The sequence below is a fragment of the Aythya fuligula genome, chromosome 8, assembly GCF_009819795.1.
Source record: "Aythya fuligula isolate bAytFul2 chromosome 8, bAytFul2.pri, whole genome shotgun sequence".
Taxonomy (NCBI): domain Eukaryota; kingdom Metazoa; phylum Chordata; class Aves; order Anseriformes; family Anatidae; genus Aythya; species Aythya fuligula.
Genome location: NC_045566.1, coordinates 16170599 through 16187807, shown reverse-complemented (window position 1 = coordinate 16187807; position 17209 = coordinate 16170599). Strand labels below are relative to the sequence as shown.

General features: G+C 37.6%; 1 protein-coding gene across 2 annotated transcripts in view; it reads right to left on the bottom strand.

The window, feature by feature from the left end:
* Positions 1-2618: 2618 nt before the first annotated feature.
* Positions 2619-17209, bottom strand: part of PKN2 (protein kinase N2) — a 54341-nt gene continuing 39750 nt past the window's right edge. For both annotated transcript variants that reach the window (XM_032192204.1, XM_032192205.1), the window contains exons 7-22: positions 15924-16109; positions 15492-15601; positions 13517-13660; positions 13304-13379; positions 12825-12999; positions 12483-12612; positions 11925-12061; positions 11752-11827; positions 11574-11665; positions 10406-10582; positions 9696-9758; positions 9533-9609; positions 8093-8235; positions 6717-6824; positions 5072-5152; positions 2619-4991 (exon numbers count right to left, since the gene is read on the bottom strand). In XM_032192204.1, the coding sequence (XP_032048095.1) occupies positions 4788-4991; positions 5072-5152; positions 6717-6824; positions 8093-8235; positions 9533-9609; positions 9696-9758; positions 10406-10582; positions 11574-11665; positions 11752-11827; positions 11925-12061; positions 12483-12612; positions 12825-12999; positions 13304-13379; positions 13517-13660; positions 15492-15601; positions 15924-16109 (1979 nt within the window). In that variant the 3' untranslated portion in view covers positions 2619-4787. The remainder of the gene's footprint in view (positions 4992-5071; positions 5153-6716; positions 6825-8092; positions 8236-9532; positions 9610-9695; positions 9759-10405; positions 10583-11573; positions 11666-11751; positions 11828-11924; positions 12062-12482; positions 12613-12824; positions 13000-13303; positions 13380-13516; positions 13661-15491; positions 15602-15923; positions 16110-17209) is intronic.

The window sequence follows — 17209 nt, the reverse complement described above, 5'->3', positions numbered from 1 at the left end:
ATGATCAGTTGACACATGAGGGGTGAGTGCAGTTTGTTACATACAGCAGAAGCTGTCTGGATTGAAATTTAAAAGGGAATATAGTAGATAGAGGCAGGGATACGCTGTCCTGGCTGGGCCCTGCCTCCTCCTGCACTTGTGCAGGCAGTTCAGGTGCCACCTGTGCTGTGGAGATGGCACTGACTGCAGCCTGAAGAGGTGTAATGAGGAATATGCTTGAAGGGACTGTATGCTCTGGGAAAACAGTTATTTCTTATCCCGATAGACTAAACTTAATGTATAGCATTTTAGGGGAAAAAAATAATACAACTTTGAATTCATTTTGGGGCAGTTATGACCACTTTGGTAAGCTGCTTTAATGAGGGTAAGAAATTTGTCTTTTCTCACAGAAGCTTCTCCTTCAGGAATGAGCTCTTTGTGTTCCTGGCTGTTCCCCCTCAGAAGTTCTCAGTGCAGGGAAAGGTGCAAGCTGCTGGAGGCAAGGTTTTTGTTCTGTAAGGAAGCTCTGTGGCTTCTGGGAGCTCTGCTGCACTCTTGTAGCTGTTGTAATTGCCTCTGACCTCTGGAGCTGTGACACCTTGTCTTGCCGTTGAAGGCCCTGTGCTGAAGGGTGACATCCTTCCTCTTCTGGGTTTTGGGCAATGCAGTGCTTTGGGATGCTCTGTGGGCAGGTTTCTTCCAAGGCCTTCAGCTGGAGAAGATGCAAATGTTGCATCTGCTGGTTGAAAGGGAGGTGTGTTCTTACCTTGTGTCAATTGGAAATTGTATAAAGGAAGAGATGATTGAGGCTATAGCAACGGAAGCTGAGAGCAGCTTTGGTCCAGCAGAGACTGCTGTTAATAGTCACAAATTGGAAGCCTCCAATCACTCAAAGGCAGCTTTGGTCTGGGCAGTAGTCATAGCTCCTTGAAAAAACACTCTAAACATCTGTTGGCATCTTAAATCTCCTTAAAGCCACAAGCGATAGCTGTGTATCTTCAGATTGAGTTTAAACTTTATGCATGTCCCTGAGGCAAGCTACCATACTTTCTCATGTGTGTTTTATCTAGGTCAGACACTTCTTGCCTTTGAAGAGGGACTCAGTTGCTGTGAACTGGACTGGTGGTGGCTGGACGTGAGGCTGAAGAGATGCTGTTCTGTGAGAACCTTTCTACTGGGACTCGAGCTGTCCTCGTAGGCTCAGTGTGGCACGGGAGCCAGCTGGCTCTGTGTGGTCACTTGATAGATGGAGAACAGGCACATGTGCTTGCTTGTCTGCGTTTTGCTGTTAAGGACATGGCCCCAGACTGTCTTCCTCCAGGAACTGCAAGCAGTGAGTAGTGCTGTTTTTTTAGGAACAGCAAAAAGAGCCCATTATTGGGGTGCCAGAGACTTCCTGGTGGACAATCTGAGTACTGAGCTAAACACAAGGCAACCACTTGCTAGATGATGAGGCTGCTCTCTTCCTATTTCCTGAATAAAAGCAGCAAGGGAAAAGGCTAGTGGGGGTGGATGGCAGGAAGAGCCACTCTCTGATGGTGTAGCAGGAGCCGTGCCTTCTTGGTGGTGTGCTTCTGAGCTGGGTGTTTACTGTTAGTGGGAAGAATCATGGCACCTAAGCAGCCTGATTTGGGGTACATTCCTAGGTTCAAAGAGGTCTCTGAGCACTTCCAGGCTCCTAGCTAACTACCTTGTATTACTGAAGCCAAGCTGCCACCAAGCCTGTATGATGAGCAGAGTCTAAAGAGCATGGCAAGGAGGCCAGCAGCAGGTAGGGGCGGTGGTAGGCTTTGGGTTCTCCACTAAGAAGTACAGGTGGTAGCTGCACGGAGCCTGGGACAAGACAGGTGAGCTGAAGGATTGCATTCTGCACAGACAACAAAGGACATGGCATGGTATCTTTAGGTGCTTCCTATGTTAATTTAACTGTAATTTAGACTATTTAAAACTCCCTGTAATCTTCATTTGTATCCAGCCCTTTCTGGAATGACTGCTTAGCTAAGTACTGAAGGTAGGTGGCTCTAAGCAATAGCCTTATGAAACCTTAGCTTGTTATTAAAAGTTGTAGAAAAGATTTATTGTCTAAATGAACTCAGAAAAGAAAGTTTCGTTCTTGCTTAAAGAAGAGGTTTACTGGGGGTTCTGTGCAGGCTTTTGTTTGTTTACAGAGCTGCCTTCTGTAATGGGGGGAAAATAATGAAGAAATACCCAGGAGGGAGGGTTGTCTCCCACTGTCCTCAAAGGAATCTTGTGAGGGAAGAAGGCCAAGTCAAGCTGGCCAACCTAACGTATGGGATCTTCTGCTCCGTTCAGCACTGCTCACCCAAACAAGAGAAGAGGACTTTCCTTCAGTTTCAAAGAAGGTATATTCAGAGCTGGTCACTTACTCAGACTGAAAAAAAAAAAAAAAAGGGGCGGAAGTGTAGAGGGGGGGGGGGCAGAGGACACTGAACTAGCCCTAGGAGACTGGTTTTCTGTAAGTCCCTTCCTGAGTGCAAGTTCTTTTCTGAAGTTACCTGTAGAAAAAAAACAGGACTTGTCACTTCAAGAAAGAGCAAAATCATGTTTGGGACACAATTTACAAATTACTCTATTTAAAACTTTAATTTGTGATATTAATGACTGCAAAACACTTAAAATGACGTTGTTAAAGGCACATTTCATTTTAATGCATAGTGTACCATTCTAAAATATCCTAATTTCCTTACAAAGTGCTTGAGCAGCCACATACAGATAAAGTATAGCAAAATATATTTACAATCTAGGGTTTAAAATCTTAATCTGCCTAAAAATATTTAAAAAACTACAGAGATAAAATTAGTGCTTTCTTTCAGCTTAACTGGGTGAACATACCCTGCCATCTAATTTTTTTTTTTTTTAGTGATTTACTTAGATTTAAAAAAAAAAAAAATTTCTGTACAAGATGTAGTTACAAAAAAAGGTATTTTTCAGGATACTTTCATAAGCGTTAAGCACCCCGTTAGATGCTCATATGTATACTTGGGAACCAAAAAGGGGTAAGCTGACTGTACCTCAAAAGTATTTAGCATTTAGTTTCCACTTGATATAGGAACACAATTTGTTTCTTATTTATTGTAATTTGGAAAGAAGTAATGCTGAAAAGTTCATTCCCTCTTCCTGACATGATTTGTAGAGCTGGTGAAGGTGCCTTCCTGCTTTCTAGGGTGGGGCAAGCCTGATTTAGAACCACTACCCCTTTTTTCTTAAGCCTTTCTTCTGCCTGACCCTGCAGGTCTGTCCAGCATCAGAATTTTAAACAACCACCTTAGTGTTGCACGCTCAAGTGGTTTCCATTTTTTCTTTGAATGAACAGAATTAGGGATTTTGAATTCATTTGAGTGCTCATTCTTACTGTCTTAGCCCACCAACAGCAAACTCCAGGCTAGGATGCACCTGTGAGATTGAATACACAAACTCTGAATGGTGTGAGAGCTAAGGACATCATGAAAATTTATTTTCTAACAATTCATGGTTGCCTGCGGAACACCAGGTGCCAAAAACAGGTCTTGGTTTCCAAGTACACACAGTGTCTGGTCTAAACTGTTTTCCAACTTTTGAGGTACAGCTTTAGTGTTAGGAAGTTTATAAAATATACAGTTTTTATCAAAAATATTTATACATTCTGTTACAACATATTGCTTTTACCCTTGGTAACTGCCAATCTAAGTTCTGGAGTTCAGTGGCCTAAAGGTATATGAGCGTTTTTTTCACTCGAGTTCTATGTTGTTCAGATGGCCACTGTGCAAAATTAATGAAGTGGTATAATTAAATTACTTGCCTGGACATAAGAATACATTACAACTTCCAAATATACATGTTCACAGCATGTATACATTGAAAATCCTTATGTTTTCTAAAGGTGATATGATTTGTACAGCAGATACAGGATGATTTAGGTGGTTAAATACAGAATGGTTAACTTATCTGTCCACTCCAGGAGTGGAAAAGGCCTAAGTTTGAGTATAGAAGTGGATGGGCTTGGGAAATGCATATGCTTTGCTCTTTGTGGTTAGACTGAGCAACGTCCTTGTTACATTCTTCATTTCAACCAGGGTTTTAAGCCATGCTTAAAAAGCTTGAAGGCAAAACTGTTTGGCAAGTGGCTTTGGTAAACTTCCTGGGTCTTTCCTCAATTTTTCTTTTCAGTGGAAGCACTTACACTGTTGTTATCTCAGAGGCAAGGCATTTAACATTTTTCCTAATAAATACCATAGAAAATTTATAAAACAAGGCATAGCTGATCTCAATACCGTTATTTTAAGAACACAAGAGGAAGGTGTACATAGAAATGTGTAGTTTTATAGACTGCACAAGATAATATTTAACTGAAATCGTTTGCCTTCTCCAGATAGAACCATGTTCTGTGAGAGTGTCATCAGTATCCCAAACTTCTGTTTCAATGTGGCTGAGTAGAGTTAAGTGATTACCTAGCTCAAAGTCTGCTTTTCCCACTTCAGGCAGATACTTAAAAAACAATGTAATCTGCCGTAGAAGAGTGAGAGAAAGTACAGATCCAAGTGTGCCCATGTGTGGGAAGCTCAATACAGCCTGGATTCACCCACTCAGCTTAAGAACTCCATAGAACTGCTTTCCAGTGCTCAGATAAAAAACAATATACAAAGAGGCCACTCTTCACAAGAGTGTTAAAACAGTACTTAAAAGGGTCTTCATGTGATTTAAAAAAAAAAAAAGCTACAGGTGGCACAGAGAGCAATTGAAGGGTTGGTATTCTTCTGAGAGAGGCATTCTTGTGAGCCAGTCAGCTAGGATTTCACAGTGTCTAGAAGTTAACACCAATCAGCAATGTAATCAAAATCTCTGAACATCTCCTGCTCTTCTTCTGAAAGTATCCTTGGTTCCCGAGGTGGAGTGAGGATAGGTGCTTCAGAGGTAAATTCATCATCGAAATTACTAACATCTTCTCGTCCTCTAATGGTAGGTACAAAAGGAGGTTTCACTTTCTTGGCCAGTAAAGCATTCCAATCTATTAGCTGTAAAATAATCCAACTGATGTTTAGTTTCCCATCTCTACTCATTAATGTCATCAGAAATAACACTAACTTGGACTTACCCGGAAGAAGTGATGCTTTTTCACATCCTCAGCATCTTTCTCTCCAGCTCCAAGACGCCGCTCTGGATTTCTTCGTAGCAGCTGACAAAATAAGTGGTATTTTAGTGTGAAAATTCATGGGTAATGCTACCATGTAAGAGTCAACACTAAGACTGGATGGACAGTGCTGTTCATACTGCCTGACCGATGAAAAACTCTTAGTCCTCAAAAGAAAGGTAAGAACAAAGCTGTAGACAGAGACAGCAGTATTCTTTTAGAGACACCTGGATCACAGCAAGATTCCACAAGCAGCCTAGCTCTGAATGTGTACTGAACAGACTCACCTGTCTTACTCTGCAAATATGCACTGCATCTTAGTACCTGCAGTAATCTGTGGGGCTCGCATTCAGCACAGAGAGATTAAGTGTGATTTCTGCTGGAGAGGACAGAGAATCTATATAAGCTGGTATTTCAGCTTGGTTGGCTCAAGAGAGACTAGGCTGTTGTCTGCTGTGTTCAGCTATTTCACAGCAGTTGATTTACCAGGAGAGGGGTGGATACTGCTTTATACACCCAAATACAACAGTTTTCTGGGTAGCCTCTAGTTGAGGCTACCTTGTCACTACAGACTTTTTCTACAATGGAATCAAAGTAACATGAAATTGTAGACGAAGGGCCCCATGAAAGCCCACTATTTGAGAGTATAGGATTGGTTCAGATGGAAACAGTACACAGAGATAAAACTAGCAAACTATAAATGCAAAGTTCCCTTTGTGCACATTCTGGGTGCAGTATAGCAGTATGCTCTCCACCTGCTAATATAGATAGAGGCACTTCACGATAAAACTACCTTTTTCCAGTACTGCCTTAAAGCTGTATTCTTTTTCCTTACTCTAGAAAAACAATCTGAAAGGAAGCATGCATTTTGAACTATATTTATGCTCTAACTTAAATAGTAAGTAACAGTAGTTACTGTGACATGCTTTAACTTTCATGCTGTTTCATGTTGCTGAACTTAAGCAAAAAGACTGCTTCCCAAGACTTGGAACCCTCCCCAGGAAATGCCTTTCCATCAACTGAGATAAGCCTCTGAGACATTTAAAGATGATGTCTGAAGCTAGTAGAGACATTACAATAAGGAATAGCACTAATAAAAATCAAAATCAGCCTTTCTTTGCCAAGAACAGAGCTGTAGATGCCACGTGTATAAAGTTCCCTACCCTAGTTGGAATGAAACCAAAAAGAGTTCTAAAGTCTTTGAATTAAAATGTTCATGTGACTACATTAATCTACCAAGCAGGTCAATGCAGCAGTATTCTGCTAGAAAATGAAACTGGAACTTCTCTAGTTAGAGATGACGTTGAAACTTAGTTCAGGGAGAAAATTGATCTTAGTGTTTCACATTTCAAAAAGAAAAACTTGTTCCTGAATAATCAAGTGAGATGGCATTGAGATTACATTTAAGGCAAAAAAAAAAAAAAAAAATGGTGATAGGCAGCAGGGCACAGCATAAATGAAGCAAGTCTGAAACTTAATTGTAGCAAAGATTGTTGCATATAGGTTCTTAAGAGTACTTTGTTCTTCATAAAAGCGATTAATTTTCTTAAGGTAGAAGACAAAACAGCGTAAGAGGGGAATAGTGTAATATATTTTATTACTTTCTTACCCGTCTCATTATAGAGATGGCTTCTGTGGACAGAAAGCGTGGATATCTTACTTCATCATTTACAATACTGTCAAACACCTCTTCTTCATCATCTCCAGGGAAAGGAGACTATAACGTAAGTAATAAAAACCACAAAACTATTAAACAGGCTTAAAAATCGTTTACAATTTAAAACAAGATATTCAGATGACAACTTGGAGTTAGACTCCCTAAAATTAAACTTTCCTTTGTCCCAGAAATATACAGTCCTTTTCCATAAGGAAGAGAGCAAAGTCATTATCCTCACCCCTTCTTTTTTTAATCAAAGGACTATGCTTTAAAGTGTGCTTGTAAAAGTAGTAAAATCTATAAGTAGTATATTTTTTGAACTCTGACACAAGATACACAGGAAATATGGAAGGCCTCTATTAGCTCTTCTGTGAGATGAGTAACATGTGGAAGACTTTATTTTTGTAATACCTCTAGCACGTTATAGCTTAAGAACAGAAACTACTATAAGGTGGCTTGAAAGATGCAGCACACACTCTTTTTCTCCCTCTCCCCCCCCCAGACCTGAAAAGAGTTAACGTATTGGTTATCATCAAAGACAAAAATGGAGATACCATGGAGATAACTCCATGATACCAGGAGGCCAGGTTATGTACGCAGTAGCAGTGAACAACTGAGTAGTTATTTATCATCTCATTTACACGGAACAGGGGCATTCTGTTTTAGTGCATGTGCAATTCTAATCATAAGTAACTTTGCATTCAGCATAGTCTTTCATGACTATCCAGTTCTATGAATTAAGGTTTATGTGCATTCAAGCTGCACAAGTTAAGGAGTTGGTTTTCTTCCCTAGAACATTTAAAAGCAGAAGCCTGCTATAAACTGTGCGCATCCAAATTTGCCAATAACAGACAAGGAAACTGAAATCAAAGTTAGGATTGCTGTGCCCTGCATGCAAGAAACTGAGCTCCCCCATCCAAATGTGCTGTTTTCTTGTTTAGAGTCACTGGCATTAATATACTATTACCATCATATGATTTTAAGGTGTAATGATGTAATTAAAAGCAAAACAAAAAAATCTAGAGATCAAGTCTTAGACCAACTATGACTAATCCACTTCCACAGCAGCTGGTAACTCAAGCCCCTGACATGACTGATCGATTTCTATAGCGTTATAGTAGCTAGTATCAGATAAAGAGCTGCTCAGAATTTATTCCTACTTGATGAAACTAGAATGTTCATGATAAAACTAGGTATGCCTACACATACTGTATACTGATATAATTATGGCATATAGGGGCATATTAGATGTTGACAGGATGATAGTTTTGTAACATTTTAAACATATATTTGTCTTATGACTGTGTTGTATCTCTACTAGAACTTACCTCACCCACTAGCATCTCATAGATAAGTACACCAAGACCCCACCAGTCTACAGCTCTTGTATAGGAAGTTTCTGTCAGCACTTCTGGAGCAAGAAATTCTGGTGTGCCACAGAATGTGCTTGTTCTGTCTCCAAATCCCATTCCTGAAAGGTTACAATTAATGAAAAGCAAGCAGTATTTTCTGCAAGTCCACAAACTATTCCTTCAGCAAGTAAAACCTCTAACACAACTTCACCAAAGTAATACTGAGGTTCCATGGTCTGTCTCAGTTACCTCACTCTAAATGAGGTAAATAAAACATTTCCCCCAACTCTCTCATGCCCTTGTTCCAAGTGTACTTCAGTATAAGCTTTTCTATCCCTATACAATGAGCCAAATCAAGCTTCCAATTACAGTTTTGTCACCCAGTTACCTTTGTTGGGAAAGATACAAACAATTCTATGCTATGTTTTTATTAGCTTGTACAGGAAAATGTGGTACCCTAGTTCAGTCAAACATGCCTACTGCAGATCCTTCTGCAATGGCAAGGCTACACATAGTAAAGTAAAACAGGGAGTGCAGTGAAACAACCTTGAGCAAAATGAGCCCTGTGCAAGAGAGGCACAGTTAGAAACAGCAGCACAAGCACTGATGTGCCACTGTGTGAGTGGAAATGCTACGGAGAGCTTAAGATAACCAGTTATAGCAGCAGTCAGTAAACTAAAGAGCTTTCTTGGTCCTCATCTCCTTTCATCATTTACGGAGTTTGTAGGTGAACTCATACAGCTTGCCCTACGATATTAAAAGCAATAATCATGTTTGACCACCAACCAAATTTACAAAATTCCTCTCCCTCTTAGGCTAACTGAAAGAGGAACATTTGGGAGACAGGCTATACAAACTGGAGAAGGAAGTATACCTTGTCAGATCTTCCCTCCCCATATCCTCCGATGGGGTTTGACAAAGGCACTTTCCTCAATGCAGAAAAATACTTTTTGTCATATTTGAAAGGTAGTTGCCAGTAGCTGGATGCTTGAGAGTTACTTTCTAGCATCTAAGCTTCCCTTTTGGAGTGAATTTCTCATTTTTAGCTATAGTATATTTAGCCTGTCATTTCTGTATACTTATATGCAACTATTTGAGAGTAAAGAAAAACAAACCACTGTAAAAGTTGAGGTGTGGTTTGATTTCATTGTCAACTTAGCTTTAGAATGAAGAAAATTATTTAAGAGTCAGAATAGGTGTTTGTCACAACTGAGATAAAAAAAAAAAAGCTATGCTCCGATGTTCTTGGTATTTTCCTACTAAGGACCTTCCTTCCATCTCTCCCTGTGTACAATCAGGTGATGTATTTTTCCTTCTGTATACATTTGGCAGTTCACAAATCTCACAGAACAGTCAACAGCAAGTAAGATGACAGAACTTTCCTAGGAATAAAGAAAGAAATTTAAGAGCCATTACCTTCTTTGCAAAGACCAAAGTCAGCAATTTTCACAAAGCCTTCTGTGTCCAGCAATAAGTTATCCAACTTAAGATCTCTAAATGAACATTCAAGAAAGAATTTTTTAGTACTATTCTGAATAGCTGAAACTCATCTGTTAGAAATGCATCAATCACTACTTACCTATATACTATTTTGTGCTCGTGTAAATACTGAAGTCCAAGAACAACACATGCAGCATAGAATCTGTTGAAAAAGTTTAAAGTTTTAATGGATTCTAGTCCTGTTTTTCAGAATGTGAAGGTCATCATAATTTATCTTTTATTAGCCATCCTCTGAAGATTATATGTTTTGCCTTTTCAGCTACAGCTTAGAATCAGAGAATCATAGAATCATTAAGGTTGGAAAAGACCTTCAAGATCATCTGATTTACCTGTCCCCCACCACTAATACTACCCATTACATTAGCTTTATAGAGGGTCAGGATTCTGAAGTCAAATATTGAAAATATTTAAACTTGCAGCTTTCAAGTTGGAAGGTAAGTTTTCCTGTAGTGTTCATTGCCATGCCACTGAAGAATTTTTAATTTGTCTCACTTTTTTTGCCTGTTATTTTAATTACTGTTTTAAGTTTTTAATATAATCTTTGCCAAAAAAAGTATTATAAACATTAATTACCTACCATTTTTGCATTCAACTTAGCTTCATGAACATTAAACCTGCATATGTATTTTTATAATAAAATCAGTTAGAATCTTTGCCCTTTTTAAGAACTGAACAGTATTTTCTGAAGTGACATAACACAGAGGCGCGTGGTGATGCATATTTCAGTTCTTGTTCGATGAAACAGAAGAAAATGCCCTTCCATTAATTCCACAAAAATGGAATACTCACACTGCTCTTGGTTCAGAGAAGACATCAGTATGAATGTGCATCATCAGATCCCCACCAGCAGCATACTCCATTACAAAGCAAACGTGGTCTTTGGTTTGGAAACAAGCAAAAAGGTTCACCAGGAAGGGATGCCTTACACTATTCACAGTTTCAAATATTCGCTTTTCACACATCAAGCTGCAAACAGAAAAATCAGTAAAATTTAAAGCTGAATCCCAAACCACAGATCTTATGCTTTTTCCTCTATTCCTCAAAGATAAGAATATTTTCCCTTTTAGGAGAGAACTCTTAATATTTCCACACATAGTAAGTTGATGCTAGGATACTCAAGAAGTTGCATTTGTCTTTCACAAATGAAATAGGCAACCCAGTGTTCCACAAAGACTAAATCCTGCTAGTTTTCCTTCCAAATCAGTATGCATCAATGTCGTGTGGCATTAGTATTAATCCATTTATTTTAATTGTGTATATATAATATATAGTCAAAAAAAAGCAATGATATTACAGATATCTGTAATAATCATTCAATAATCAATAATAAAATCATTCCTGATTATTTCTCTGTAAGCCAATTGGTTAATTTGTAGCTTATTCTTAATACTGTTATCTGTCTTCCTACAATTCAAATTAAAACAGTGATTATTAAACAGTTGTAAAAGCATCTACTTGCAATGAACCTAGACCGTTTTCTAACTGCCATTTCACTTCCAGACAGAGAAGGATTGTAGTTCTTGGGCAAAGAGATTAAAAACATAATAGTGGAGTATACATGGGACTTAAAGCAAAATATGATGGACAGAGTATGACAGTATGTTACAGGTTGAGAAATACCATCATATGTTTCTGCCAGCAAAGAAAACATAGTCACTGTCCTCCTGGAATGTGATGGAAGTCTATAAAACAAGTAATTAGAAGTAATGATTACAAGAGAATCTGAATGGATGAAAAAATTAAAAATACAGGCATGGTAAGAGGGGCACTAAAGTAACCAACACTACTTGCCCCAGAACAAGGGCTAAGGGTCTGTAACAGCAAACTATGCAGGAAGATGACTTGTTTTGCTCTGTCATGGAATTTAACTACCGTTTGGTAGGGTTTATACTTGTGTTGCATGCAGAAAGAAAGCAATTGATTCAGGTAATCCACATATTAAATTTTACAAACTGACCTGTCTACTTCATCACGAGCGACAATATCTCCTTTCTTTAAGGCTTTAATAGCAAACATCTCATTTGTGTTTTTGTACTCTGCCAGCAGCACCTAAAACAGAAGATAAGTGATTTATTTAATCTTATATCTAGTTTTTGATATAATCTTGACATTTGATATAGCCTTTTGGCATTTACCTTTCCAAAATGTCCTCTACCCAGTACAGCACAACACCTGAAATCCTTCAGATTGAACTGAAACCGTTGTTGTGTTCTGTATAAATAAATAAATAAGCATTAAAAAAAAAGTCTTCTGGTTTGTTAACTTTAAAAAAAGTTCATAATCAACACTAAAAATATTGTATTTTTACCTTCTATCTTCAGGCTCTCGGACATTGCTGTATTTTATGTCTGAATGTGGAACATCAGGCTCACAGATTATTTCAGGCTGGAGTTTTGGAACGATACTATTTCTGCCATTTTCAAAATCAAAAGCTGTTACTTCATCCTGGAAAGAAAAATAAGTCTGAAAATTTAAAAGATTACTAAAGTAAACGGATAAAGAAATTCTGAACTCAAGAATTATCTAAGCTAAAACATTATATCGCAAGATGATATAGGTAAACAAGGTTTTCACAGGACGATGAAACCTGTTCCTCCAATTATTCTGCCCTTTGTTAATATAAAATCCATCAGAGTATTCAGGGAAAAAGCGGTTTTATTTTTTTTTTCCCCGATGGAAAAAATGGCGTGGAAAGTTAAACATACCAACCATGGAAACAAGTAATCAGGGCATCCATAACTTGCACATACAGAATTCTCTCAACAGGGAGCATAACACTGAAGTGCACAGGAAAAAGTCCATCATAAAGATACCAATATTACAACTTTGTTAAACTAAATAGCCCCAAATTCTTAAATCAACTTACCTGAGCTGGCATATCAGGAGCCTTCATCTCAGAGGAAGATTCACATATTTCACCAAGGGAGGATGCACGGGGTGGAGCAGGTGGGGGCTCGGGCTCAAGTTCGAAGTCCAATTTAGCTACAGGAGAGTCACTGGCAAGAAAATAAATAACTCCTCACTATACAGCAAGGAAAGTTTTAGTAATATGAAAACCAACTTAAAAACATGTTACTTGTATTTCTCCTAGAGAACATCCTGTGTGTGTATGTCTATAAAATGGATTTTAAAATGTATACATCAGTGTGTAAACATGTCACCATTACTCTTACTCATAAAAGTACTTTAAAATGGCAGATATGCCTACCTGGCTGGCAGTGCTAGTTCAGGAATGCGTACATCAACCACTGGCACTGTAGCAGGCACTGGTGCTTGAGGGCTGAAGGTGCCAGAGTGATTTACTGTAGGAATAGCTCTTCTCACCAGCCTTCCCCAAGTGGCTATATTAATATTCATTTGAGGAGCTCTGAGAAATGTTTTGCCTGTGGATATTGTGAAAAAAGAAAGAGTGCAAGTAATTTCCTTACTTATTACGAAAAGCTATAATTAAAAACAAAAATTCATATTCATTAGTTTATAGTTTATGAGGAACCAACTGAATGTCATATTCCTTAGCAATTCCTAATTATTCAGTATTAAATGCTAATGCATAATAAGGAATTCTAAACCAAAACATTTCTAAGTGCAATACGAAATACTTGATTATCAGCCATTTTATTCACAGACAAACATTAAGTCTCCCTAAAAAAAAAAAAATATCTTTATATATTTATATTAAACAATTACCTTGCTGTTTTGAAAAAATTTTCTTCTGCCTCTGGAGTTTCGGTCTTCTTTCAATAACTGGATTAAAAAATGTAACCTGCAGTTCAAATAATGCACATCATAATTTAAGTTTCAGAACAAAACATGTTCTTAAATGTTTAAGAAAAATGCTTGCATTATTTTGCAAGATAATAGCTGCACGTATGCCCAAGTGTTTCAATGAAATGTTCTTACCTCTGCAAACAGAGTGCCCTGGGGTTCGAGATAGAGACACATGCCATGTCGTTGGTTATCCAGAAAGTCTTCCAACCTCAGAAACTTCACTGCACACAGAGATCTCCAGTCACGCCAATAAACTGAGATTTCCAGTTCACGTGACTATGACAGTAAACACACACAGGAAATTACTTATTAGTAATTGTTCTGCTATAGTTACCTCTCCACAGTCATAAGATCTAGTACCTCAAGGATCAAGATGCAGAGTTTTTACTTTGAAAAAAAAAGTGTCAAGGCTAACTAACTGTACAGAGCAAACTCTCACTTTGCTTCAGTTCAAATGTGATATCCAGTTTACAAATAAGAATCATAAGTGTAATACTCCCCAAAATAGAAGGAGAGAGGCACAAACACACACACTTTTTCAGTCAAAAGTGCTAATTGAATGCATCTTAGCTTAAGCTCCAGGAAGAGATTTTTAAATGTGTTTAGAAAGGTCAACTTTGCTAGTTTTCCATTTAATTAACAAGTATAAATTGTATTTCATGGTTGTACAGTGGCACTTTTGTATCTGGATATACATCATGATGCAAGACTACACAGTATCTGTAGAAACACATGCTTTTTTTTTTTTTTTTAACCTGGTCATGAAGAGGGGCCAAAAACTTTAACAAGAACTGCTTCTGTATCTTGCTGTTGGGATTATATGTTCTTAAGAGTGTCATAGGCTTATTACAAAAGCTGCTACAAACTGAAGAACTCCTACAGCACCATACATCAGTATTGCATAGTACTAATATCAGTTAGCATAACTTAATTTCATCACAATGCATCAACTTACTATCTTTATGTGCTAAGAGTAGGTTTTCAAAGAAACAAAAGTTAAAAGGAAGCAACAGATACAAACGTGATGCAGTTGGCAACATGGGTATCAACCATGGGAAGATATGTTGCCATGCCCAGCAAGAAGATTCTTTTCCAGCACCAAAAAGCCACTTTGTATTTAGAGTTCTTAGATAGAGGACCCATATGAGGCTCGTAAGAGCAACTACTAAACTTTAACTAGTTCTAGTCTTAAACTGAAAATAATTAAGACTTCAGGACTCCACAACTGCTAGTTCTGTTCTGCAGTACTAACAGGAAACTGACCGTCACTAGCTGCAGGTCTAAATCTGCTTCCTTCCTACATGGAAGGAGTTTGGTCTGGGGCTCAGAGTGGTGGGGTGAGTTGGGTTGTGGAAAGAGAAATACTGGTCAATATATAACCAGGGAGAGGTAGGGATGATTTTTTGTTGCTGTTGTTCACTTGTTCTAAATATATTCCTGAGGCATATATCTTAATATTCAGCCTACTTTAAACGCTGATGAAAAAAAGTCCTTGTATTCCCTTATGATAGCATGAGTATCAGGTATCTATTAAAAAAATACTTAAATTTACGTGACAGAAATTCTCTTCAAAAGGTGTGTCAAGAAGAGCATCATTCTATATACTTAAGTCCATACAAATAACATTTAAAGTTGTAGGAAACCGAATTCACTAATAGTGTTTATTACTCCTGAAAAAGGAATCGATCTGCCTCACATGAGAACATGTTTAGTATTTATGGATAAATACTAAAAAAATCTGTGATACAACTTTTCAAAATATCTAAACTCCATCAAATATGAGAAGTTCCTGATGAACAAAGAGAAGTTGATGATGATGATCTGAATAAAAATTTAAGCACCTTCATTACAGACTAAAAAGATCTCAAGTATTATGTCTTAGACAAAAATATTATGTCTCTTCACATTTCAGAAGAGGTAAAAAATGTAGAATGGCAACCCAGCAAATCAGCTTATCTCCAGGGAACTCATTCTGTTAAGCACAGGAATACTTGCATATGTGAAATTTGCACATAATCACAACAACAGGAAAAAATGGTAGAAAGCAACATGACACTAATCTACATAATCAACTATAGCTGTCAATGAAGTAAGACCACATCTTTACCCTGTCTAGTTCCAGTGTAAATTTCTGATCCCATGACTGATTGGAAATAGGTTTCCAGCTGGTTTGACCAACCACAGTGTTATCCAGCTTCAGTACAGCACAGACTTCATCTGTAAGTAAAGTACACAAATTCAGATTAAAGTTATAAGAGGATTTTCTTCAAACAAAAATCTTCAGTAATTTTCTTCAAAAAGAAAAAAAAAAAAAGAATAAAGTACTCATATTTAATTGGTTCTTATGGGCATAATAGCGTGGGCTTTCGTTGCTTTTTTTTTTTTTTTTTTAAAATCCATCACAACATGACAGCTGAAGGAACAGCTATGTTTAAAGTCTCAAAACAACTTAGTATTTTTAATTAAAGAATACAGCATGTACATTAAAGTGTAAATAAAAGATAAGCATAAAAATATGAGAAGTAAGAGTATACTGAACTGGACAAGTCGTCAGTTTTCAGAAGGTTTCTACTACTCCCACTTTTACTTTTACTGGTTCTGCTCATGAAAGATGATCTGGCTTCATTTGGACTCCAACCAGGTAGTGTAATTGAGGTGGCTTTTGATCGACCAGGGACATTTTCTAAAATGTCTTGGCAACCCATTAGCCTGACTTCCAGGGTACCTAGAACAAGACACGCAATTATTTGTCAAAAAAAAAAAAACACAAACAAATCTGTGCTCAAGTGTACAAAGTGAATGATTAATGATTGATTTTAGAGCAATAGCTCATATTCTAACCCCTGCTGGGAATAATGGAAATATCAGACAAAATCACGAGATAGACTCAAGAAAGACAAACCTACTGAAAATAAGCATTAAAAAAGGTCAAACATGTGGGAGTCAACCTTCTAAAAGGAGCAACAGTTTACTACAACGCCACACAATAAATTTTTGTCCTACAATGTTAGCCTCTGAAATACTTCTCCTCGGAATCTAACTGACATTGGTTCAAGTTGTAAGTGATGTCATTTTTTAAAATGAGAAGTTAAAGTGATGGGTCTCCTTGCTGATGGGAGAGTATTAGTTTTTCCGTGAGTCTTACATAACCACGTAATATTGGATAAATCACTTAGATAATTAAAATGAACATATTGACTACGCATTTGTTTAAAACAAATAAATCAAATTTGCTTGCTTGATGCTGAAGTCTAACAGGAGTTAGTACGTAATTGAATTGTTCTAACATGACTGAATCTGGCTTTATAAAAGCTGAGACAGGAAGCTACTCTTCAACTTTTTCAAACAGATGAGGTATAGAGCCTCAGTTTTAATTTGAAAGAGCTTCCTCCAGCAGTACAGAAGGATCTGAACATAACAGATGGTTTCAAGAATGGTAGGCTTACCTCATCATGAAAAGACATTATCTGTACAACTATGACACGACTAACAGGAATAAAACTGATTATCAAAAATGGTGAAATTAGTCAGTTCAAAATCATATAGTCATCCAGAAACACAGCTACTAGGGTAATGCAGCTCCTGTGCTAGATGTACGTAACTGCAAAACCTAGAAGTAATCTTTTGTAACAGAAACTTAAGTCGGGCCTGACCTACAAATGGCCTGGCAACACTAAAGCGCACAGAACAGACACTGATAAACCAGTTCAAGAAGAAATCCAATCTTGTAAGGAACTAACAATCGTAAGTGACAGCTCTAAATATTATGCTATGAGGACATAATAAAAGACATAGCAAAAGAGATTCTATTGGCTCTCAAAACAG